The sequence below is a fragment of the Chlamydotis macqueenii genome, chromosome 3 (genome assembly GCF_036417535.1).
Source record: "Chlamydotis macqueenii isolate bChlMac1 chromosome 3, bChlMac1.mat, whole genome shotgun sequence".
Lineage (NCBI taxonomy): Eukaryota > Metazoa > Chordata > Aves > Otidiformes > Otididae > Chlamydotis > Chlamydotis macqueenii.
This window is the reverse complement of record NC_141558.1, coordinates 98,577,355-98,603,270: the sequence shown is the minus strand read 5'-3', so window position 1 is coordinate 98,603,270 and position 25,916 is coordinate 98,577,355. Positions and strand designations below refer to the sequence as shown.

The following is a 25,916-nucleotide window of genomic DNA, read 5'->3' as shown; positions in this document are numbered from 1 at the left end:
TTCCCTTCCCTGCTTTTCATCTGCTGAATACACAACACCAGAGTAAATCTGAAGAAATCCACCTTGCCAAAAGAAGGGTATGTTCTTGTTTTCTTTACAGTTGTGTTAATAGACACTGGAATTTTTAATTAATGCAAAGAATGTTCTGTATGGTTTTCTTACTTCTGTGTGCTTTCAGAGATGGCACCTTCCAGCCACTGCTTAATCATGGGCTGCTTCAATCTATCTTTGTATTCGTTCTGCAGTCGGTAGAAGGGCTTAAGAGCACTGTCAACATACGGTGAAGCTTTAGTTGGCACCTCCTGGTAGGTAAACAGAGAAAAAGGAGGGGAAAAAGAACCAGTAATTTACCTACTGAAGGCATCAACGTCGAATTATAGCACATTTATAAAATGCTAAGCCTGTACCTAAGTTAAAAGATACATACTCTATGACATACCAATGAAGTGGTCATCATACACAGCAAAGACACCATCACAAAATCACTCAGTAGTGTTATACAATGTGATATACTATAGAAAAAGGTTCAAAATGACCAAAGCTTTTTGAGAGATGTCACTCCTGCTATCAGGGCATGATTCTGAATGCTCTTATTGCTCATGCTGATTTAACAGCAAGCTGCCTATAACAGTCTATTATACCTTTGTTAAAATACCTACTATTTCGTACTATACTTCACTAAACTGAAGACATCCTTCCTTCTGTTCTTATACCATCTGCTCTCCCACTGTATTTTCCAGAAGAATGCTTTTGGGATAACTAATATCCCCTCACTATCTTCTTCTCAGCTCGTTTTGGTTGCACAATGCTTCACCTCTCCAGGGACGATCCACACATAGCTTGGGTGAACTTCCTGCATTGCAAAGCAACAGAACATATCCCGGGTAGACAAAACCCCTGACTCCTGAAGTACCTCATTAACCTCTTAGAGATTTGTCAGTGTAATGTAAACGCTCCTGTTTATCATTTCAGGCTTCACAACCATGCAAAGCCAGTTATACTGATGGCCAAGAGAGCAACAGTCACACTCACGGTGTAGCACAGAGTTAGCTCAAGCTACCAACTGGACTGAACTGAAGGTGGATAGGTCCTATGTCTTTGTTTTGGCACAGTCAGCCCACCATCTGCTTAAATATCCCATGGACAACTGAGAGAGATGATGACAATCCACTAAATCACTATGCAGAGTTTACTTTCAGACAACTGAGCTAAGCAGTGTAGGGTTGTTGGGTTTTTCACCCTCCTTGGACTTACACATTTTGTTCTACTCTTTCCTTAAGCAAAAATATTCTGTGTTGACGACAGAACAATCTAGTCACTACATAGATTAATTTATTAGCCTTGAAGTCGTTTCTTCTTTCAAAATACAATTTCTGATTAAGTATATCCTTAAAATTAGGATAGTGAGAAACCCTAATAATAAACTGAAGTGATAAACTACTCCCTTAGGAACAATTTCTCTTCCGCTTACCTTAAATTTTCACCACCCAAAGAAAATCTAATATCCTTGAAAGAAGTAGACTCAATGGCTCTAAATTTTTCTATTTAGTAATTGAAAAAGTACAGCACTGCTGGTGGCAGCGCAGTTTCTTCATGACAGCCAGGGAAGTGGTTTTGATTTTGGTGAGCCAAGGCAACCCTCCCCTCACCGCTAACCAAAACCACCCCACAAACAACGGGCCTTGCCCATTTCTGCCTGCCTTCTGTGTTCAAACTAGGCATGGATGTAGTAGTCTGGTCTCCGTTACACAATTTTTTTTCTGTGGCTTTAATGATACCAAGCTAACTACCAACATGCAGACTGGCAAAGGCAAGTCACAGTAGTAGAACAAGCCAAGATCAGACAATCATTTTTGGTACCCTATTTCACCATTACTTTTTATTAGTTTCTCTACAAATTACTCTATTCAGCCATTCTCATCTCATTCCTTCTGTGCAAGATACTTCTTTGATCAAATCCAAGCAGCTAGCTCACTGAGAGGAAGTTTCTCGATAAAACAGGCAGAAGTATTACTTCTCAGCAGCACTACATCTTACAGTGTATACTATGACAGGAGGGAAACATATTTATTCTAATTAACTCTTTTTCTTTTGCACATGAACAGTTCTACTCCTTCCCCTTCCTTCAATCTGAGGCACACTAGCCTGTGCTCTCATCATTGTTACGTTGCCTAAAATTTTGAAAAAACATTTTTTTTTTTCCCTTTCAATTAGGTCAACATTAAATCACTAAATTATGTCAAGGTATTTAACAGGGCTCTCAACTGTCAAGCAGATATGGAGAAGCCTGAAGAACTCATAAATGTATTGCCTGGTTAACATTCTTAGTATAGACCTTTCTGAGATTTATTTTTTCATCTGTAACCAGCACTGACCTTATTGGTTCTCCTATACAGTCTTGGAACTTCCAGTGCACTCTTCAGGTAAGCGAAGGAGGACTCACTGAGATCCTGGATAATCCTGTTATTCAAGGTAGGCACACAGGCTGATAAAGAAGTCTTTGAGTCTTCCAAGGCTCCTATTGAAGTAAAAATGCTAAAGTTTAAACTGAGCTACCCTGCCCAATCACAACAGAAATGATGTGAACCTCCCCAGCATCCTAATCGCACTCACTATTCTAGATGGCTGCTGCTGTCAAATACATGATGCTTACTAAATAAATACACATCAGTGATCTAGAAAACATCTCCAGTAATGTCAACCATTCCTCAGCCAGAAAAACAGATGTAGGGAAGGAAAGAAAAAAGAGGTAAAGTAACATTCTCTGGGCTCACAGGTTTTCCAGTATTACCATCGTAGCAAGGGGCTTTAATCAAAAGGCTCTGACCTACCAAGGAAACTGTGATTGTGAAATTCTCTCTCACAGTACCTAAATTTCCTATGGAGTGACTGGAACATGCTCTACTCACAGCTGTGATTGACAACAGACTGTCTACTGAATGGGGGACGTAGAAGCTCCTACTGAGTGGTAGGAGCACAAGCTCCTACCTCTCTTATGGACTTCGACATCCACCAATAACCCTGATTTAGGGATTTAGGTGGAATTCATAGTGCAGAACTTCTGGCTCCACTTGAAGACAGGGACTAGTTCACTCACCCAGCTACTACATGCCTGGCTTTAATTACTGAATTAAAATCAGACTCCACGTTTCACATAAAGAATGATCATATTAAAAAAAAAAAAAAGAAAAAGAAAAAAGAAAGAAAAAAAAGAGACTCAGATACTTAACTGCTTCTGGCCTGTGAAGTTAACGTATTTAATGATGACACTTTAATAATTTTCCTCCTTACATGACTTATCAGGCCAGAGAAAGAAAAATCTTTTTAGAAAAATATTTTTGTTTCAATTGGATAATGTAAAGCCTCTCTTTACTTCTTCCCCATTTCCTCTTACGAATACACATTTAAAGATACGATATGAATCTCCAAGTCTAAGCTGCCCCACCTCCTGGAAAAGCATCCTAATTACTGGACAATGACAAATTACTCACTCAATTTTAATCAAACATTTTCCAGACTCAACATGCCTGTTCAAGATAGTTTCTATTTAACAATTTAAACCTAAGGCAGCTTAATTAAGTAATAAAAACATTAGCATTTTCAAATTTTTCATTGTAAATATTGAAACTGTGTGTAAAAGTTGATTTTCTTTGGTTGGCAGAGGGGATTTGGGAAAAAGGGGAACGGGACTGAATTCAGCCTCTCTGCTTTACCTGCAATACAGGATACATTCTTGAAGCCAATCATTTCAAGTTTTGGTTTAATCATTTCTAAGATGTCAGGAATCTGAACAACAACAACAAAAAAACCAACAAAAGAAATACAGTCATGTTATAAACATGTTTTAATTACTTTTCCTACATTCTGTAAGTGTCCAGTGCATCAAAAGACACCATCAATCTTTTCTGGGTTTTTTTTACTGCATTTATGGGAAACCAATACTAGAAGAATACTAGAAGAATACAATATTCACATTAATTAAATGCCTATGCACTAAGTCCTCTACATTACTGTTGTCCTCAGAGGAAATAGTTTAGAATTAACAAAATATTATCAACCCAGATGCAACTTATAACCTCACAAATTAAAAATTTCAGCCTTATTGACCAAAAATACACATAAGTCCTCCCCACTGAAAGAAAATTAATACCATACATCCCTTTCCAAGATTCTAGATTATCAGTAAAGTATAATCATTATGATAAAACCCTTTTTCAACCTTAAAGGCTAAAAGCAGTAAATATTTAAAAGAGAACATAATATTAAAGCTGAATGTTTCACCATATTCCAAGCTACAACAGAGATCTAACTAGCAAAGTTAAGACTCTGGGACAGCAACACTTTGCACCAAAAATGAGCAGAAGCATTATTATTTTATGGGTTAAGCCCAGTAGCTACTGATAAAAAGAGTTCAAATACCTGAAGTGATTTCTCTGAAATCTGCCATTCCAAATAAGCACAGAGTAGATCATTTATTTCAGGTGATATTTTCTATATCAGTTTACTCCAGTTTTAGCATTTAAGATTCATAAAATAGCTTTATGGTACATTATTTTTAAAAAAATTAATGTCCTTTACAAGATGCCAAACAATACTGACACACAGATCAAGGAAGACTCTTTTGTAAGTAAAGTCACAAGCACAAACCTGGTCCTGGAGTTTGTCCAGATCTGCAGCGACATATACCAACTGAGTACTAGATATAGAAGGCAACGGCTGACTTTCTGGATAAGAACCATTCCCTTGGTCGTCACCAGGGTTGAGGCTTACAGAAGATTCCTTTCTACCAGCTGGCACAGATTTTTTGCTTTCCTTCGTATTCTCACAAGAAATGGGCCTTACAGAAACCTGAAACATCAAATTGAGATGTGAACCCTAGCAACAGCGAAGGCAGTAAAAGTTGGACAAACAGAATAGTATACAAAGAATTTTTAAGTTTTCAGCATTAGAATCCCACACTTACAAGGCATATTAGCATTGTAAATTATGTTTAAAAAATATTTGTAAAACTTTTTTTTTTTCCAGAAAAAAAACCAAACAGTTAAAAAGAGGTCACATACTAGGTTTCAAAAGGTCTCTTATTGATGGACATACCAAATCACCAAAACCATAAGCATGCTGTTCTCTTACCTCACCAATGAACACAGAGTAGCGTGCCAAAATTTGCAGACTAAGCTTCCACAGCCGGTGTGCTAATAACGGTAAAAACATTTGATCTGACCAGCACTTCAGAAGACTCATCCAGACCATGTGAGTGGCCAAAAGACAGTATGAGCTGCCAGCTAGAAACAACCAGACAAAGGTCCTAAGCACGTTTTTAAAAGATGTTACATCAGGGTAACTGCACTACCTGAGATTAAAAAAAAAAAATCTTCCAAAGAACACAATCACAAAGATAGCAAAGAGGACCTATTAAGCATTATTTGAAACAAACTCTTAAAACATTAGCTCCTCCTTGCTTTAGACTTCAAATTCCACTAAGTCCTGCAGTAGCTGTGCAGGCAAAAGCAACTAATGAGAATTTGCCTGCAACAAAGGCAGGAACAGCTTGGCTAAATAATCCACTTCAGGAGATAACATTGCCAGGATGACTTCTGGCTGTCTTATGAAGGTGTTATATTAGACATGCTTGCCAGCCTTAACTGTAATACTCCCTTAGCACTAAACTACTGCTCCTGTCACAGTTAAATCTGAGATATCTACTAGAAATATATATTTAAAACACAGTAGGAATATCTATATTTAAACCAAATACTTTTAAAGCTGTTCATACACTAATATTATACAGCATACAATCTGAGAGCCAAGGAATGTGTCTGGAAGTTCCAGACAAACACCTTGAAGTAGTAGAATTTATGCCTTTTGTCTCCATTAGGATTTTTTTCTCCTTGCTCTCTTCAGAGAGTATGTGTGTATATACACACACACAGACACACATATTCATGTTGCTCTTAGCTGTCATCTTCTTAAGTATTTACTCTTGAGTGAAATAAGTTTTTCAGATTACAGTACACTTCTAATGAATATACCAGGTTTCCCCTTTCACTCTAATTTTTTGCAATAAAAGTTTACCTGGTGCTTCCTCTAGTGTATCTGAAAGTGCGTCTTCCAAGGCCCCTGCTATTTCTCTGAATCTAAGAAACAGAAAAGTTTTCAATATTAAAATCCAGCAATTGCTTAAATTGATGCATTGATGCCTAAACATTTTTTCCAATGTTTAAGTCAATATTATTTCCATGTGCTATCAAAGCATATACACAGATTTTAAATGTGGGTTTATTTTTGCCAAGCATAAATTGAGATATAAACCAGACCAACATTCAAGCACTTGAAAGAGAACCTTTGACATTTTACAGGCAGATATGAAGCTCATACTTCAGGAAATTATATTAAAGTCATGGTTGCAAACATTATCAAAATAGCTCACAGAGTGTCAGCTCCTCAGCTCTTCTGAGGAGTGAAATCTTTTTGTTTGTTACTGTTTTTAAACTACAAGTGAACGCATTGTCTCATACTGGCTTTAGTTGACCTTCAGATATGTCACGTGACACCGGAGGCTTCAGCTTTCTACGTGTTTGTTAATGCAGTGGCATAAGGTTCTGCAAACAATTCTGTACCTGATAAAAATCAATAGTTCCTCACAGGATGCCTTGACCCCCTTTTTAAAAAATTCACCCTTCAAAAACGTAAAAAAAAAAAGAAAAATCCCATGCTCTCAATTTCTTAGCTATAACAGAAAAGTTAATATTAAAACCTCTGATAATTTTTAGATGAGAGAAATGCTGTGTTGTTCATCCAATATGCTTTGAAGATGAAAAAGTATCAAGCAACAACTGCAGAAAATTTTTCTTTAACCAGCTTTGCCCTCTAAATGCTGAAACAAAGCTATTATTTTAAGTTCACCTATAGAGAGTTCTATTGACATTGGTTTCCCCTTTCTTGCTTTTATGTGCATCACAGTAACTCTGCAAGCCTATCAAACTTACTAATTATGAACCTGTAGGGCTCCTCTTAAAGCCTCTTAACTGTCATTTCCAGATCAGAACAGGAGCCCACCTGGCTTTTCTTTTTCAAATTCCTAATGGACTAGATGCTTGTTTAGCCACTGAACATATTTTTTTAAATAACTGTGAAATGGCTTCAAATCCTTACTCTTGCCTATGCATCACTTCCAACGACAGAGCAGTGTCTTTAAATATTATGGTGAAAGGGATTAGAGAATGGAATCAAGTTTTAACAGTGACATAATTTTTGCTGAATGTCTCTTACACAGGAAAAAAAATTTCCCCGATGTGGGGTTCACTGTAGTTTCAATAGCAAGGGAAAGAGTTACTGGGGCTGTTTGCATCAGCAATGCTACAGAAGCAATGCCTGTACACCCATTTGTTCCTCAAAGGATTGTTTGTAAAGGCTTTAGTGAGGGTTGATGGTTCTGGGCAATTTCTGTAACTGAAAAAAGAACAAAGTCAGAAATCTTAACTACAAATGCCATAGTGTGAGATAATACTTCAATAAAAATCTTGTATGACTTAAAGATATTAACATACATCAAAGAAAAAGCTCCCCTGATACATACAATGAATATGTTGCATTTTTTCATAGTTGTGAACGGAAGAATTCATGATAATTTCCAAAAGTTATCAGATTATTCCAATGTATAGGAATAACATGGTGAAAGATGAACCAGCTGCTCTTATCCAACCATTTATTGAAAGAGTGCACTATTTAGATTTACAGTAATTTTGAATTAAAGGAAAATTATTTTTTGTAAAAGTTTTTTTAACGAGTCAGAGCTCAAAATACCTAAAGGGAAAGAAAATTTTTTGAGCAGAAAGAATATGCTGAAGCTCCACTTCAATTTTATGAGCAAGAGTATCAAAGCTTAATGAAGCGGTCACTTATTAGAAAAGTTGCACTTGCAAAGAAAAGGTGCAGACTCACAGACCTATTAACGATATACATCTGTTAAAAGGTTTAGAATGGCTGCAGCTCCACAGACACTTTTAGTCCAGGCACTCAGCACTGCTACTGTAGTGAGTGCTCCTGCCCTTTCCCTTGGGCCAGCACAAACATTTGTACAGTTAAGTGGTGTGGAGAAAGTGACTGGAGTTGAGAGTCAATCTTTTTTTGCCCAAGGTAACAGATCCTCGTATTGGTTCGCTACACAGCTGCAAGAACAGTTGTGCAAGCAACAAAACCAAACCAGGATGTCAGAGGCTGGGGCTATGATTTCACAAAATGCAATGAACCACCACAACACTAAGACCCTGCCCCCACTCCCATGCTCCTGTCACTTATATCAGCTCCAAGACTCCTAAGATTCCTGGACGGAATTTTTTTAAGAGCGTCTCAGAAGGTTGTGGACCAAGACAGATGACACACAGAACACTCAGGTCATAGGAGACTTCATCAATGGTTCTCTTTCTTGCCTGGAGGCTTGCTAGACAGTCCTAAAATCACATGTGTAGACTACACTTTCTAAAAATACGGTTTCACATTCTATTATCTTTCATTAAAATTTTAGCATTACTAGAATTAAAATTGGGTTTTCTTGGGTCCCTCTGCTCTCTTCTAGCTGCAAGCTCTGTAAAAGGTAATACTATAAGTACATCAGACCTGCTGGAAAAGTAAGCTAAAACTTATTACTTAGCTTCTTAGGAAAAGGGACTAGTAGGGCAATCTTTGGGAAGGCAATGCAACAAGACCCAGCACTCTACAGGGTACATCTTGTGAGATAAAAAGGATGTCAGAAACATGGCTAGATCTGGACAAGGTGTAGCTTTTCAAGTCCTTTAATTCTATATTTCTAAGAAGAAAAACTTCTTCCCTCATAGTAAGTACTCCTGGATTGGCACAAGTAGCATCAGCTTAGTTCCAGGGACAATGGAGAAAAAGAATTTGAAACAAGACTTCAAGAGTTATCTAGATCTGTTCCTGAAAGTCTTAGGAGAAGCATATCAAATTCAGTGTAACAACAACACAGTACATACTGAAGAACAGCTGGCTGTGATTTTGCTAAATTGCTGAAAGATACATAAAAGTTACTTGACTTAGTAATTAAATTCTTAGTTTGACTTCTACAATGATTTGTTGACAAGTCAAACCTTGAACAATGAGGAGATCTGACCCCAAGCCAGATAATCTTGCTGTGATTTAACTTTATTTCTGAAAGAGCGAACAAAAAAATGAATACTAACCTTATTTGAAAATATACAGGTAAATTCCATTTGTTGTTAAAGCTGTGGTAAGAGGGATGAGATCTTAACCGTTTCACACTGGCCTGGGAGCCACACTGTCGTTCAAATTTCCGTACAAAATCCATACTAGTAGTGTACTTCTGCAGAAAGAGAATGAGCATTCTGATCAGCCACAGGCTCTCAGCAAGCAAGGAAAGCCACCACCCACTCAGCAGAACTCTTGTATCACACTACAGTTAAGGTCGAGGTTCAGAATGGGCTGACACTGCCTCCATCCTCTAATCATACAAGGCTAAAATTCTGGACTGCAGTGAAACGAAACACAATTAACTAGTAGGTGTTATTCTATGATAATAAAAGCTAATGCAGGACACTTCTAAAAAGCATAAAACTGTCCAAGTACCCTGAGCAGAGCTGATCAGAGAGATGTGTCAGTATTTCTGAGTTGAATCACTGGGGTGGAACAACAGTGCTGCACAGTACTAAGAACAGAGTAAGTCACAGGAGATAAAGGGATACAACAAATAGAAATAATCAGGAACAAATCCCAGAAGTACACATAACCAAACACACGAGAATGAAAACATTGTATTTTTTCTGTTATATAGGACTTGTACATTATATGAATTCCTAAAACTATTTCCCTAAAAATATGTTTTGCAAATAACAAATATTTGCAGAACTTTAAACAGTTTCAGATAAATTAACTGTATCCAGTGTATACTTCTAATGTTTACAAATAGTATGCTTAATACTGCCAGTCCGATCTTTTACAGGATTTAAAAAAAAAAAAATTTATAAAAAAATACTCAATTTCCCTCCTTTACATCTAAAAACCTTGTAACAGATAATATTGCATATTCAAACGTTTCAGCATTAAATCTATACATATATATGCAAACAAACCAGGAGTAAAAGACTCCTCTGCATTTCTATCAACCTAGAACACAGAGACAGAAGATTACTGTCTAAAATCTGTGTTGGACTACTTGGATTATCAGCAGTGCAGAAAAAAATTTAAAGGGGATTTTTCCCTTCTTAATTCAGAACTACTCCTATTAGTCTTTAGACAGATATAACATTTTTATGTTTGGGATTTCAACTTCACATTGATTTCTAGATAAAATATTTTAATGGTTTAGACTCCGAGTCATTAAGTAGCAAAAGCAGTCTGGAAAGTACTTCAGACTTACTACATGATTTACTTGAAAGTCACAGGTGATGTTGGGTTTTCATGGTTTTGTTTTGCTTTTTAAATAAATACAATGCCACTGTTGGTCAATATCAGCTTAATATAAGATGACAGCATTTTAATAATAATTCATTTAAAACAGCAAACGCAGCTCTTCTGAATATAAAATACATTCTGCTGCAAACCTAGCAGCACAGACGACAGAAGCCCAGCATTGCCCACAATTTACAGTGTACAGGGCATTAAGTGAAAGCTTGAAAGGTGACTGAAACTTTATGGGAAACGAAATATTCTCACAGTGAAAAGGGAACACGCCTATACCATTATGTGCATGGGGTTACCACAACTTTTTTCAATATCCATTTCATTTGCTTCTTATTCAAAGCCAGCCCTGCAAACATTCGCTGTCATGCCTGCAGACTTTCAATTATTCAATGTACCTCTATGAGACCTTAAATTCCAAGAAAAATAAGTATTTAGTAAAAGCAGTTTTGCATGCACACAAGAAGAATCATTTGCCTTATAAACCTCCACTAGCAATTCAACATTTCCCCAAGTCATTTGCCCTGATCTGCCTGCTTTGCCTTCCTTCAGACAATTTATCACTGCCTGCCATCTCCATCTTGAAAATAAGAAGTTTTACACCAATCATAAGTCAAGCGGCAAGGAAAAAAAAAAATAAAGTATTTCAGCAATCATGGTTAAATACAGACAGACAGGACAAAGAAAAGCAGAAAGTATTTCCTACTTGTGATATACTAACAAAGCACTGCTAGAGCCAATCTTCATAATAGACCAAGTAATTAGTTTCAACATTACTAAAAGATGATCTTTTAGATGCAGAGCAGCACTGCCACTGATGAAAATACAAGAGTGACAAATACTTTAAATTCATTTTATAGCACAAGCTTGCTTCATAATTGGTTGTGATACTAGAGAAAATACTTTTATGTTCTAAACCTTATCACATTGCCTCCAAGTATTTTTTTTTTTAGTTAACTTGTGTTTCTAATCAGAACATAATCTGCAGTACTGAAAGAAAGCAAAAGCTAAAACAAGCAAGTGAAACAAAGAATTTTCTTAACCTTCCCATAGTATAAGACAAGTTCTATTTCATTAACATGATAACCCTTCCTATACAGAAGTCCCAGTCTTGGGTGAACATAGGAGTCGTCTGCTCCTGCCTTCCTGTATGCTGCAGTTCTACAACTAAGAGAGAACATCTACTCCTAAAACAAATACAAAGCCCAAATTCACATGAGTAAATAGCTTCCAGTAACTTCTGTATGAGCTTTCCTGACAAACTTGAGGGGAGAATTAATTATTATGAAAATTAAATCAAGTTATTTGAGATAATTTCCTCTTCTGAGCCATGCAACAACATGAATTTACACAAAAGCAGCAGGAAAAAAAAAAAAAAAAGAAAGAACAGGACTCGTTCAATTCTTGTGTTTGTCAAAGGAATCACAAATGGAAAAAAATAAAATTAATTACCTCATGAAACACATCAGGGTTTCCAGGATTAAACAATGATGGCAATTTCTCTTCTAAACCGTGTACTATTTCTGGCCACACTGAATTCACTAAGAAATCATATCCAGGAACAATATCTGCTTTTTCACTGAAATAAAATTGCAATTATTCCACGGTTAGATTTTACCACCAGGTCTCTATTTGGAGGTAGAGATAACTAAAAAGACACACACTGCATTAGACAAAATGCAATTAAGGTTTTTTTACACAGGTATCCTGATTCTCTTAAATTATTGTTCCTTCCAGGTTTCACATCTGATCCCACAGTCTCACCAAACACAAGGTATTTTTTATAACTTTCAAAGTGTTTCAAAATTTTATCAATTACATATTTTGCAAGTGTGCTCTGGAAAATGAGTAGATTTCAGCTGAGAACCCCTACTCTTTCTTGTACTTTTCAAGTTTTAACAGCTCCATACTTCAAAGAGGTACCAAGTACGAGTAACGTGACTAATGCAATGGAAAGAAGCAGAACTTTTGCATAATTGTCCCAAGCTGTATTCACACATGATATTGTGCTTTGAAGCAAAAGATTAAAAGATATCTTGATTATGAAAATTTATAAATTGAGAGCAGAAGAGATACAAGCATTTAATTCCAGTTCAGTACACCAGAGTACAAAGTAGCAACATGACATTATTAAGAAGAAAGATTAAAACTTACTGAGGGATTAAAAGAATTGAAATGTTAGTAAAACTTAGTAGTTATACAAAGCTCAGCAATGGATGACTAATTAGAAAAGCAATTCTGCAGTCCCTAGGGGTTACATCCATAGTTCTGCTAATTACAGCAGTCTACTATATTAACCAGCCTGCAAACAGATGAATAAATGGATACAACTCAGTAACCTGAATTATTTAAACTTCAACACAGGCAATTTAATTGCATAAGGAATTAAACACTTTTGGAGAAGACAGTGGAAGCACCACATAGATCAATTAAACCTGTAGTTCCAGTACATGCAATAAATCAGTCAAACTTCTGGGGATCATCCCCACTTTTCTGATGTACACTAACAACCCAGTAACTTCTGAACTTGTATTTTTTAATAGCTTTATTATTCCCTTCTCCTTGGATGAAGAGTACACTCATGTTTCATGAATTTAAAAAAAAAAAAAAAAATTATCTGACACATTGTATCATGAACAGCACTCAATTCTCCTACAGAAATACAGGATTCTCTTTCCCTCCTCTGAAAGTCTGGGCCACGGCATCAAGAAAGTTTGTTCATTGTTTTGTTTTGAAAAACACAGATATAAGAGAAAAATCAAACTTTATTATGAATCTTCAGGAGAGGCCAGATAATTAGCTTGCACGTGCAAACAACTTATGTAAAGTATTTCAAAAGTATATGATACTTACTGTAACTTCAGTGCAACCAAAAGAAACCCCAAGATACTTACCTCGAAATAGCTCCCCCTGTCACTTCACGCAAGAGACGGCAATGATGAGGAACAAACTCCAACAGTTTATTGTACATAGCCTGAAGGCCATTAGGATGAGCTTGAACGTACTGTTCCACAATCACCTGCCAGGAAGAGTTCAATGTCTGAAAACTGAATATGAAATAACGGAATGCAAGACTCACAGTCTACTCACTCAAAACTCCTAACATTATAACCTCAAATATTGAGATAGTCACTATATTGCTTTTTTTATGCTATAGTTTCCACGTATAACTTGCCAGCTTGAATTAGTACTTCCCTTAATGCAGCACTCTAACTGGCAAGACTGGCCACAAGAATGGGAAGGAGCTCCTGGCTTTTAAATGTTAGCCACCATGTCTGGCTCCCCACTCACTACACACATCACCGTCCCCTGAAGCAGTTTGTGAAGTTCAATGGGTGACTGGCAAAAGCTAACCAAACCTCAGAATAAAATAATAAATTTCTTCTAAATTTAGAGCTTGTTGGTACAATCTCAAACGCAGGTAAGCCAATAGCCAAGAATCTTCTGTGACAATGCTGAGCCTTTAACACAGCTAGCAAAGCAGTTTGTCAGGACAGTACCTCATATCCCGTGAAAAGGCCTAATCTCTGCCATAAAGAGAAGGCAGACAGTAGTCAGACACTACAGAAAAAGAACAATAGCTTATATTTCTTGTTATTCTTCCATCTGTCTGAACACTTTTGCCTCTTGATACATGAGGAACGGTGCAGAAGTGGGGAAAGGACAGACACTGAGAAAATTGAAAGGGGAAGATGACCTGTCTCCCATCGTAGCAGTTTGCTACAGCATTAGCAAGCACCCAAAGGAAGTCTGTCCTTAAGGGGAGAGGCCACCACTGTTAAAGTCCCTCTCCCATCCAAAAGCCAGGAGCTGGCCTTGCTTTGTAAATGTGTATGCACACAAAGTAAAACCAGAATAATTTCAAATTCCCTTTTCAACAGCACAAAAGAAACATCCTACAGACAATGACATACAGTTCAGCTGTTATCAGACATCATATTCTTTCATAGGGAAGGGAAAGGTAACAATTCCAACTCTTAGCTGCTGAAGAGATTACTGAGTAAAAAAAAAAAAAAAAAAAATCTAATTTCCTTTCCCTAGCTTGATTTAGAAGAACAACTCCTTCAGCAAGAGTTATATAGATTAACTCTTCACTTGCCTTGGTTGGGAACACCATGGCAAACAGCCACTAAATGGAAAAAGGGAACAAATATCTTAAGGTCACTTCTGCATTTATGTTCAAAAAGGCACATCCATGTAAGAAAAAGCAACTGTATTATCGCCTACAGAAACATATTCGATACTTTTAGAAACAACGTTCACATTGCTTTTATAGGTCTTAATAAACATGTTAACTCTATATTATAAGTGAACTTTTTTTTTTTTGTAAAACACCAGTAGAGAACAAACTATTTTTTAAATATTCTGAAAGCAGAACAGAGTACCTCACACCAAAACATGCCTCTCATGGTTTACAGAGCAAAGAGAATGTTATTAAATATCTCAATTTAAAGAGGAATAGCAGTAACAGAAAACCTTGACAGCAAAGGGAAAGATACATCAATAGCATAACTTGGGACTCAAAGCCACTGAAAAGTGCTATGTATTACAGAGGCAAGGATGACGGGAAGATCTATGCTGCCTTCTGCTAACACGTACAAATTCAAGCAAGTGCATATTTGCAATTGCCAAGGAAGCTCTTGTACTTTACAGTTTTTCCTCCCCACACAAGCAGAAAAATTAATACTGCTGAAACATTCATAGTGCTAGTTTTAGAACACAACTTTATAGCCCTGTGGTTGGCCTAGTTTAACAATTTCTTTAAGGACAGTGAATGTAATGCATTTATGAAATTCTCTGACAATTTAGGGAAAGCCAGGGAAACTTGCTGCAAAAGGGCAGTCAGTTAGCACTAGTAATCATTTTGAAAAATGGCACTTATTCAGATCTCAGTAGGGAACAAATATCCCCTGACATGACACGGAATTGTTACCTAACCTAGACATAATCCCAACACACTGATGAAAAGGGTCAAAAGAAGTCTTGGTATTATTGCAACATCACTTCAGCACATTCATTAAAAACATAATAGATCTGTTTTATCAAGTAATTTCAAACACAGCAGACTATCAAATATCTTAAAATGAATTTTTAGATTTTTACTTATAGCTTGAAAGTAGAATTACCATAATATAATTGTAGGCCCTTAAAAATGTTTCTAGTGGCAACTGCAAGTGTGCTGCCATACAAGAAAAACTGAGCACAACTGACTGACTGTCTGACTTACAGTATTGTGGCAGGGAACTGTCTGAGCTTTTTTTTTTTTTTGAGGAATTACATTATCATCAACCACACATACAAAAAAAAAAAAAAAAAAAAAGAAGTAGTGTATACTAGTCACCAACTGTTCAGGGTCAGAAGTAGTGGTAAGAACAAACAGTGCTACAGAAAGGCGAAGAATCGTTTTACAGGTAGCAGCAAAAGTTGCACAGCCAAGAGAATGAGCAGAAAATCCCCTTCAGTCAGTACTTTGTGATTGGTCCAACGTGTTCCTGTAAACTGATGGCCTACTAAAATCCCTTTCTCATGAATTGAGAAACTGTCCACCTGACATATTTTTCCCACCAGACAACAGCAAATGCTTCCCAAACAAACATTTGTTCCTGCTAATGTCCCGGTATGGCTAGGAACTGCAGAAACTGCTTCTTCATGCAATAGGAAGAAGACGTTGCCCTAAGAACTATTTTTGCTGCACTTGCCTGCTACTGAGCCAGCCATGAAAAAATGCAAACCCAGATCTGATCCAATTCCCACAGATGCACCCTGGTTCAGAAAAAAACGAATTTTACTCCAGTTATATGCTTGGTTTAAGATCTGGTTTTTTGGATTCCTCACCCCAAGAAAAATGTAGGTGAGAAAAATAATCCCAACCGAATATAACCTGAAATTGGTGACAGGCAGATAAAGAATTCCTCCACCCTTTTTTCTTAAATAGCAACAACAAACAAACTGACACTGTGCTGGGGCTCAGTTCTCTTGCTCTTTCCACAAAGGCATTTTGAAGCTGCTAAGGAAAGCTGAAGGTTATCAGGAAAAATAAGCATGTTTGCAAAACAATTAATTTTCTTTGCATTCTTGATTTTATCTTACCTCATCTATATAAGGTTTTACAAGCACTTGACCAACTAACGCCTCTGCATCTCGTGTTTTGTCAATTGTTGCATAAGTGCGAAGACAGTGACGTATTATATCAACATTTGAAGTCTGAAGGCCTTCCAAGAGCAGCCCTTCCAGAGACTGCTGCAACATAGCTGTTATTCCAGCTATACGCTATGAAGAGAAACAAAATACAGTAATAAAAAAAACAAAAGCAAAGCCTTGCCAGCGTTCCCTTCTCATTTGAAGGGCTCACAAGTTTCGATAACTGTCAGCATTAAGTAAACATTAACACAAGCTTAATGCATTACGGATGCATAAAACACAGTGTTTATTATAATAAGGTTAAAAGGCAATTATTTTCCTCTGTATGTTTTATGCAGGAACCTATCTATGGTCCTCCTTATCCTGAAGAAATAGGTCAATGATTGTTCCTTGTTCAACTGAACCACTACATGTGGTAATACACAAAAGCTTCACAGTTAAGTCACCAGGGATAGCAACTGTAGCACCTGCCCCTCACGGCCAAAAACTGAAATGATAGTGTGTTCCCAGCACTACTTATTGAATTACTGCAAAACAAAGACATTGAGTGACACTGGCAAAAAAACAAAACAAAACAAAAAAAAAACATATACCATTAGATTCTTTCTGACAGCTGCTTCAGGCAACATACATTCTCCTGTATGCTAACCGTTTTTCCTCATCTCCTGCCACGTCTCTTCCACTAGATCCAACTCACTGCTACACCACCTGCAGATACACTCCTGGCCCAAGATGGTCCTTTAAAACTCTATCTGAAGCAAGTTCAGCAACATACATTAATTTAATCACAGCTGACCTACCAATTTAACCAGTTAAATTTTTTCTCTGGCCTTTTGTACGCTATATTGAGTCCATTCATCCCAAAATGATTCTTCGAATACCCACTGAATTTGTTCTGAACACGCAAAGCCTGTAACCCAATTAGAGAGTCATGAAAATTATGATCTGATGACCCTTCGCAACAACAGGTACAGGACAGAAGCCCTGGCACACATCATTAAGGAAGCCACATGACAAAGTAACAAAGGTCCTCCCACCGTAGACACTACTTTTCTGCTTACGCTTCTGTTCCTAACCATGTTTGATAACTCAGTGGCCAGAAGAGTCTTGTAAACTGCCCTCAAATCAACGCGGTACCATGGAAGCCTTGAGCTGAAACATGTTTACATTGCCAACAGACATACATAGTGAAAAACTGGAACTATGAACTACCTTGCTACCTTGAAAGCAATCAAGAATGTCAGCTCCATGCTAATCAGCTTAAAGCATTACCCTGTTTCCATATTTACATTATTCATACTATCTACCTTTAACCGCCAGTCTTCATTTGTTCCCTCTGTCCAATGAGTAGACAGAAGAAAAAAGTAATTTTATCTTTTACTGTAGACACTTATTACAAACAGGATATTAGGGAGATTAGCCTACCAGCCTGAATAGTCACAGTTAAACAACAAATTTCACCAGAAGACAAAGTTGAATACACTCAAGCCAGCAACTCCATAGGCGCATTCCATTTATATTCTGGTCTGTACACTGCAGCTAACAAAACCAACGTAAATCTTTAGAACCAGGTTTTAATATCAGCAAGCAGACAAACTGCAAGATACATTAAGCTGACAAAAATGTCTTTTGTATTTCCTACTCTTATTCCAAGTAACTTATCCTAAAGAATGTGGCAAAAAAAAGCATAAAACCTCAGAGGAAGGAATACTTCTAGTCAACTGATAAAAATGACCTTTTGAAACTCATTTGCCCCCCATAAATCAATTCAATAAAACTCTGTGGAAACAGGAATTTGTGTTGCAATTATATTGGGTTTGCTTGATGTGACAAGTGTTATGTCAGCTATCATACAACACTTACTGGTCTCACTTTGTCCAAAAGGGGCATTCCTTTGCTTTGTACAGCATGAAATTGTAGTTGATTAAATTCTGTGGCAATTCTCTCTAAAATCTGTCCAGTTAAAAGTGGGCTAGAAGAGAGATGATATAAAATGAGAATACACAAGTTAGATCCTTTCAAATCAATTAATTTTCATCTGTAGCAGATCAATAACACTCTCCCCCAATTTTTGTTACTTAATCTAAATATTTGGAATTCTGATAGGTACTACGACAATTATTGCAATCATGCAATAGTAATCTGGAACAGACTACAGGATTAAAGTTGTTTTGGAGCTACTAAGATCTAAAGCAGGTGAGGCAGAAGCCAAGAAGAACGTAAGAAGCTGCCTCAGTAGTATGAAGCACTGTTTTCTACATGGTACCACTGCTTATTGTCACACTAAAAGGCAGCCTTACAGCTCATACTGCAGTAAGTGCTCTTCACCATCTAGATTTGTTTCTTATTTCCCTGTTCTGTCATGTGATAAAACTAATGACAGCTGTCTCTATAAAAACAGTCCTACCCTTTTCAGGTCTGTATAATTAGCCAAATTTTCAGCCACTCGAGTACAATCTTGCTTTGAAACATGATTCTGCAAACTCCCTCACCTGACTGAAAACATCTGCATATGCTTTGTCCCTCTAAGTATCAACCTACTCTTCTGTCTACCTCCCCTAACTCATTACCATGTGATCCAGCACACTAAACTGAAGAGACAGTCTCATGTTCAAATAGGTTCACAAAATGGTCTTTTTCCTCCAGCATAATTTGCACTTGCATCCCAGTCAATTATGTCAAGCGCACAGCTAGGACATTAGTTCCAAAACCGGCTAAAAGACGTCTTCCATCCCTCAAAAAAGGCAGAGGGAGAAGACAGTTTCCATCAAGTTGTTAAAAAACAAGCTTGTGAGTACGACTGGAATTGGTCACAAACTTTCCTTCTACCAGAAGTATTACATGTCTAGCTTGCCTGCCTCAGATTATTCTTGCAGCAGTCCTTTCAGTTATATGTAAGCAGGGAAAACAATAAAAGCTACTTTTCATTTTAATTCCAAATAATATTGAAATAAACTGTATTGCAGAGAGTAATTTAGACATGACAGGATTAGTGACTTCCAAGAAAGAAAAAAAAAAAAAAAAAAAAAAAAAAAAAAAAAGATTTGCATGCAAACTTCAAAAAGCACACGTTTACTGAAAACACTACAAGTAATTCAGAACCTCTGGAGGCCAAGTTATATATTCTGTGAATGATCAGTTTGCAGAAGACTAAACCTGAGAAAATACCAACATAACAGTCATTTATTCCATCAGAGTTACATTTCTAAGGATATATCCTAATGTTTGTAAATCCATCTACACCAATACCATGAAATTAAGTTAGTCCCATCAATTACAAACAAAATCGAACATTTACATATTATTTACCTGTTTCCCTCTAACGAGGACAATTCTTTAGTGCCTTGGGAATGTAGAATCTTCTCAATTTTCTCAACAGACTGAATAACATGAATAAGCCTCAGGACACACATCTGGAATTAAAGAAAGATTTTTCACGTCTGACCCCAATCCCAATTTGTATTACCTAACAAATCCGAAGATATTTTGGACATTTTTTTCAGTTGTGGTGTGTGTGTTTCCCCCCCAGCCCCTGGTGTTAAGCTCTCTCCCTCCATCTTAATACTTGAGTCATGTCTCAGTTGAAGTATTGCTCACATAAGTCCATAAAGCTCCACAAACAATGTTTGTGACAGATGCAGAACAGCTGTTCTTATCTGATTTTACCAAGTCAAGCACAAAGACAAATGTTAGTTCCTCCCCCTCATACAGAAATTAAACTGCTGCATTTCAATTACATTCATACCAAGTAAGCCGATACACTACTACAAGCAGAAACACAAGTAACTGTAATTTTAAAAAGCCAAGTAGGCACTGTAAAAATGAAGTCTGACAACTAAAACATCAATCATTATTTTTACAAGTGCAAAATGCTGCACAGAGTGCCTCTAGACAGCCTAAAACTTTGAAAACTTAATTTTCTCTGGCTTAACGTCAAAAACAAAAGTTGCCCTAATGAAGATCTTTCCAAGGTAATCATTTGTCTGTTGTACCTTTTTTCTTCTAATATCTTCCTGTTTAGTCATTCGGTCATCTACTGCTTGAATTCCTTCACTGACACATGACTTAAGACTCTGTGAGAGAGAAAGTCAGTATGAAAAGCTGGCTTCCCACTTAAGGTTTAAAAAACCCTAAACTTAAAAACAGGAGATAGATCGATAAGAATATAGGACAAAAGGTACAGTACATCAACTGCCCTGTAAGTAAAAAAAAAAACAGAAATAAGACTAAGTAACTGGAAGTATAACCTGCTCCTTAAGTACTGCCACCACAAGTATGATTTCAACCTGAAGTGTTCTTTTAGTACCTTAGAGAGAACCAACCACCTTTCACCCAGAAATAGGCAATAAACCCAATATGAGTTTATGTCTTGAAACTTAAGATATAAATCCAATTTAAGTAGCATTTTAATGCTACTTAATCATTATAATAGCACATAATAAATATTTCTCTATGCTGTGAACCAATTTTCTGTTTCAGACATCAAGGCCAAGATATTTTGAAGGCACATTTATGCAGCAAACATCCCTTTGAACTAGCTGCCAAGATGAACAAAAATTGCCCTCCACTAAATATCAAGTCACCGTGGAAGAGTCAGAATAAGACAGACCTTCAAGAAGGTGATCTTCTACAGTTAAACCACAGCGCTCAGTAAAGTCCTTAGCGGAACTGCGTTGCATCTGATTTATTTACTACCATCTTTAAGTTACTCAAATATTAAAACAGTTCAATATTTCACCTTACACTTGTCTGACAAGAGTCTATTAATTTATCACATTTAAGAAATCCTTTCTCTTTCTTAAAAGTCACTACAGAAAATGTAAATTTACTGCTACTACATCTGCTTGAAAACACACCTCTCCTACTACTGCTCTAAGAAGTCAATTTTCAAAGAGAAGCTTATTATAATTATTAACATGAATAAAAGATATTCTGTATCACAAGAAAGTGAGCTGAATTTTACCGAGCTGCGTATAATGATCATTTTGAGCGTACCATAACTTCTTCCCTTAACTGTCCCAAGGGTACTGAAAGCTGATTGAGGGCCTTGTCCATGCCAACCTAAAGAAATTACCATAAAAACATTTATGACTTTTTTTATAAGTTCATATATGAATTACTGACAAAGCCTATAATTTTACAGATACTAAAGAGAACTGGGAAATGATACCTCACTTTATAGTCTCCAGTTTTAAGTGCAATGCAAAAATTTATTATTTCAAATACAGGGATAAAGATATCAGAATGCTTGTCAGAAAAAGCCAAAAATGAAAGAAAACGTCAACCGATGGTAGTTTTTCTTCCAATAAAAATATGAAATATCTCTCTTTGAACCTATATAATAGGAACCTGGATGAACTACAGTACAAGAACAGGATACACAGTGAACAAGACATTTTAATAAGAAAATTATTAAAACTCTGAGTCAAGTGGGTTGGGTTTTTTTAAGATATATTGGCTGTAGTAAATTTAAAGATTCCTAAAAGAATCCCTCAGAATGGTCTTATTTGTATCTTTACTATTCAATCTTAATGACTTATTTCCTTCAATTTTACAACCATTTGCAGGTTGTTTTTTTTTTTTAAAAAAAAGTTTGCCTTGAGTCTTACTTCCTAATGAATTGATTTTTTTTTTTAAGACAAAAAGTATATACGCAAAACATTTACTATGGGTCAACAAAAATTCTGTACCATAGCTATATTCTACAATATTGGTCTTTCAGCTTCTCTCAGTGCAAGGAGTCACAGTTTAAGATATCTTAAATCTAATAACACCAAAATACAAACCACATACTTTTCATGTGAAAAATAGGAATTGCACTAAAATACATAAAGTCTGAACTACATAGTACTGTTTAATAAGACTTACTAGATTTGTTGAGAGATTAACAAAATCTGCATAGTCCTTATTTATGAGTTCTACCATGGCAGTTTTAAGGAGTTTGTAATAGAGCTCCAGATCCTCTCTGAGCTCTTCCAACTGCACACGTTTCCTGCAGTCTGATACAAAGTGATCAACATCAAAATCCGGCTGTGAAAGAAACAGGAAAGAGAGAAGGACGTAAGTAAAAAGTTCAAACCAGGAACACACCCTACCCCACCCCCAAAATAAAGTATTCCATATGCCAGTGAGCTGACCAAACTGAAGTACAGGGGGGCAAGAAGGCCACTTAATGGAGTAGCTTCCAATGTTGCAAAGTCTTGGTCTAAAGGCACACTCAAGAGAACTCAAAAGCACACGATGTTGTGTGTCAGAGTACCGAAACAGCAGCTCTCCAAAATACAAGGTTGAATATTGTTTGCACACACTTGCATACAAGTAAACAGACAAAAAAAAAAAAAAACAACCCATAAACCCAAACAAAAGTCGAAATACAGTATTAGGAACTACTGTAAGCTCTCTAGGCAATGAGGCCTGAATGCTGGTTACCAGTCTATCAGCAACTTGGCTCCAGAGCACGGAGTGTGACTTGGAGGGAGCCTGACTCGGGTCTGCCCCAGGAGCCGAGCTGCAGCACCCGGCCCGGGCCCCGGCCCCGGCCCACCACCGAGACGCTCGGATCACCCGGTTGCAATCCCGCCGGTGGAGCCGAACGACCCCCACCAAGGCTCCCGGCCCCTCTCACCCCACCGGGAACCCGCCACCCCCGCCTCAACAGGCCCACAGCGCCCTTCCGCAGCCCGCCTGCCTCGGCAACCCCCACTCACCTTCATAAACTCGTCCTTGTCAAAGCAGAGGTTCTCGGGGCCCCGCGGCAGGTTCATCTTCTTCCCGTCCATGACCGGTCCCTGCCCGCCCCGGCCCAAGGCGGCGGCAGGCCCCCGGCGCGGCCGCAGCCCCGCCTCCCCCGCCAGCACGGCACCGGCAGGGCCGGACAGAGCGGGCGCCAAGAGCGGCCCCGCGGCCGCCCGCAGCCGCTGCAGCGCCCCCTGGAGGGCTCCGAGCAGCGCTGCAGGCGACAACGGGCGGGGGGAGCGGCAGGGATCGCAAAATGGCGAGGCAGGGCGGAGGGGAACGCCTGTGTTTGCTGACGTGCGGGGCATGGGCCTTTAAAGCTGGCCTACCCAGCCTCTTCGGAGAACGTCCCGTGGTTCCTGCCAGCCTGTGAAGTCAGGGGAGCTGGGCTGTGCTGCCCCGTGGTCTGATGCCCCATGGTGGGCATCCAGTATGTAAAACTGATCCAGTCACATAGAGCTGCAGGGCCTGGCTGCCAGGGCCCATGGCGCAAGTCATGGTGATCCAGGGCTGCAGAGGTGGGAAGGGGCTCCAGGGGATGGTACAGTGCAAGCCCCTGGCCCAGAGCGCGGTCATCCAGAGCCCGTGGCCCAGGGCTGTGTCCCCTCGGGGTTTGGATATGGCCACAGGGGGAGGCTCCACAGCTTCTCTGGGCAAGCTGTGCCAGGGTCTGCCTGCTCTTAACAGCCAAAAAAAAGCTTTTCTTTATGTTTAAATTTATTGCAGCTTGTGCCTGTGTGATTCTGAGTAATAGGAATTGAGTACAAGCATAATTTACCTCGTCCACCACCTGCTTTTCAGCAGACTCTTCTGTTAGGGTCTTGTTTCCTTCAAAGTGTGTTGTTCAAGGTCACTTAGGACTTAGTGAAGACAAATTTAGCTCTAAAAAGCCCCCCCGCTGTCACTTGCATTTCTGTTTGCTGCCTCAGGATGGAAGACAGCAAATGATCTTGTTCCTCGCATGTACATTTTATGGATTTAATTTTGTCTCAGTGAGCTCAAACGAGAAGCAAGCCCAGAGCCTTACCAAACAGTTGTAAGGGCACATCCACCGTAGCTTTGACAAGGGTGGAGAAGACTCCTCGGGCCTGATGGATGTGGGTTCAGTGGAGCTGTGGCAGTACGCTGGGCTAGAGCCCCCCAAGACCTGGGCAGCTGGGGTTTCAGCAGGGCCAAGGCGTTCATCCCCACCGAACTCCGACAGTGCCTCTGCAAAGCCTGGCTGGCCTCTAACCAGCAGCGATTCATGCCAGTGATGCATGGTGGGCGTGTGAGTTTGTTAGGAAGTATAAAGAGCCAAGCAGTTCAGTGATGACCATGGTGGGTACGTGCAGCCGCTGGCTGGGTCCTTGTGTGCTAATTGCTCCTTCTTGCTTTCACCCTGTCCCTTTGGAAAGCTCTTCAAGACTGACATATTTCATGGTGTCCAGCCTTCTCAGAGATCTCAAATGTTGACATGTGTGATTTATAGCTGTCATGTGTTATCAGCTAAAGAAAAGACAAACCCACCACATAAATGCATACTGGCTCTTTTTTTTTTTTTTTGTGATAGCTATGACTATAATATGTATCAGATAAAAAAGGTTTTCTTATGTTGTGATATTTAAATGTCTATATTCTGGTACAGGAACAAAGCCACATTACTGCTCAGCTGTCTTTTTAATTTAATGAGCTGGATGCTTGAAATAAAATTCTAACGAGCTTTCAATGTAAATTCCTTAACAAAGGAGTTGAGTTGCATCTACCAAATAAGATCTTATATATTAACTAAGACAAATCTTGCTCTAAAAAGACCTGCCATTGCCATTTATGGTTTTGTTTACAGAACTCTTATTATGAAGTTCCTTGAGGAAATAAAAAATATGCTTCCACTTGAATTTTTTTATTGATGAGCTCTTTACACTCCTCATATTTATTGAATTTACTGTAAATTAAATATGAAGTTTGTGGAATTTAATAATTTGCCAATGGAAACTGCAGTATAATAATTTCAGTAAGTTAATAGTAAAACCAGAATTAGGACTCATGGATTATTTCCACACGCTATCGCTGAATAGCCGTCTTCACCTGGGGTCGTGGTGCACAAAAGTTTCTCCAAGATGGAAGAGGCTAGCAAAGCAGTGAAGAAACTAGCCATTCCAAAGGGTCATACAAAGCTCTCTTTACCACCGTTAGTTTTGTGCTAGGATTGCTTAGTTAATTTCTACTACAAGCCTCTTCATCCCTTTCCTTTCCTGGCTCTTGTCAGTGTCATTCCAAGATTCCCAGGCTTAGAAAATACAGTTTTAAACTCATTTTCCCATCATCCTTTCCCAACCACAAAGACATGACACTTAGTAATTTCTTGTGAAAACTGTAATCACCGTTTAATTGGCAGGTTTTGGATAACGTATCATTAATGGACCCATTACATGAATGAAGAGAGAGCATCTGAAAGTATGGCTCAGTATTATTGCTATTATCTGAATAGGGATGATGTAGGTGCCAGAGAGTGGAAGAGCTACTTTTAGCTCTTGTGTGGGTGCAGAATTTTAAAGATCCCAACACCTCTTCTCATTCTCAAATAAAGAACATTTCAAGGGATGCATAATGATGTGATAAACGCTGTT

General features: G+C 38.2%; 1 protein-coding gene across 3 annotated transcripts in view; it reads right to left on the bottom strand.

Moving 5' to 3' along the window:
• The window catches only part of COG2 (component of oligomeric golgi complex 2), a 30,050-nt gene extending 6,651 nt beyond the window's left edge, over positions 1 to 23,399 (bottom strand). Inside the window, exons 1-16 of one of the 3 annotated variants that reach the window (XM_086743630.1) lie at positions 23,280 to 23,399; positions 22,441 to 22,602; positions 21,568 to 21,633; positions 20,565 to 20,645; positions 19,882 to 19,985; positions 18,436 to 18,544; positions 16,522 to 16,701; positions 13,326 to 13,450; positions 11,884 to 12,010; positions 9,198 to 9,337; positions 6,073 to 6,134; positions 5,131 to 5,282; positions 4,648 to 4,848; positions 3,714 to 3,786; positions 2,376 to 2,518; positions 163 to 302 (exon numbers count right to left, since the gene is read on the bottom strand). In XM_086743630.1, the coding sequence (XP_086599756.1) occupies positions 163 to 302; positions 2,376 to 2,518; positions 3,714 to 3,786; positions 4,648 to 4,848; positions 5,131 to 5,282; positions 6,073 to 6,134; positions 9,198 to 9,337; positions 11,884 to 12,010; positions 13,326 to 13,450; positions 16,522 to 16,701; positions 18,436 to 18,544; positions 19,882 to 19,985; positions 20,565 to 20,645; positions 21,568 to 21,633; positions 22,441 to 22,602; positions 23,280 to 23,351 (1,937 nt within the window). In that variant the 5' untranslated portion in view covers positions 23,352 to 23,399. Of the gene's footprint in view, positions 1 to 162; positions 303 to 2,375; positions 2,519 to 3,713; positions 3,787 to 4,647; positions 4,849 to 5,130; positions 5,283 to 6,072; positions 6,135 to 9,197; positions 9,338 to 11,883; positions 12,011 to 13,325; positions 13,451 to 16,521; positions 16,702 to 18,435; positions 18,545 to 19,881; positions 19,986 to 20,564; positions 20,646 to 21,535; positions 21,634 to 22,440; positions 22,603 to 23,279 lie in introns of those variants that run through there. The other 2 variants (XM_086743631.1, XM_086743632.1) reach the window with 2 other exon arrangements.
• Positions 23,400 to 25,916: the final 2,517 nt, after the last annotated feature.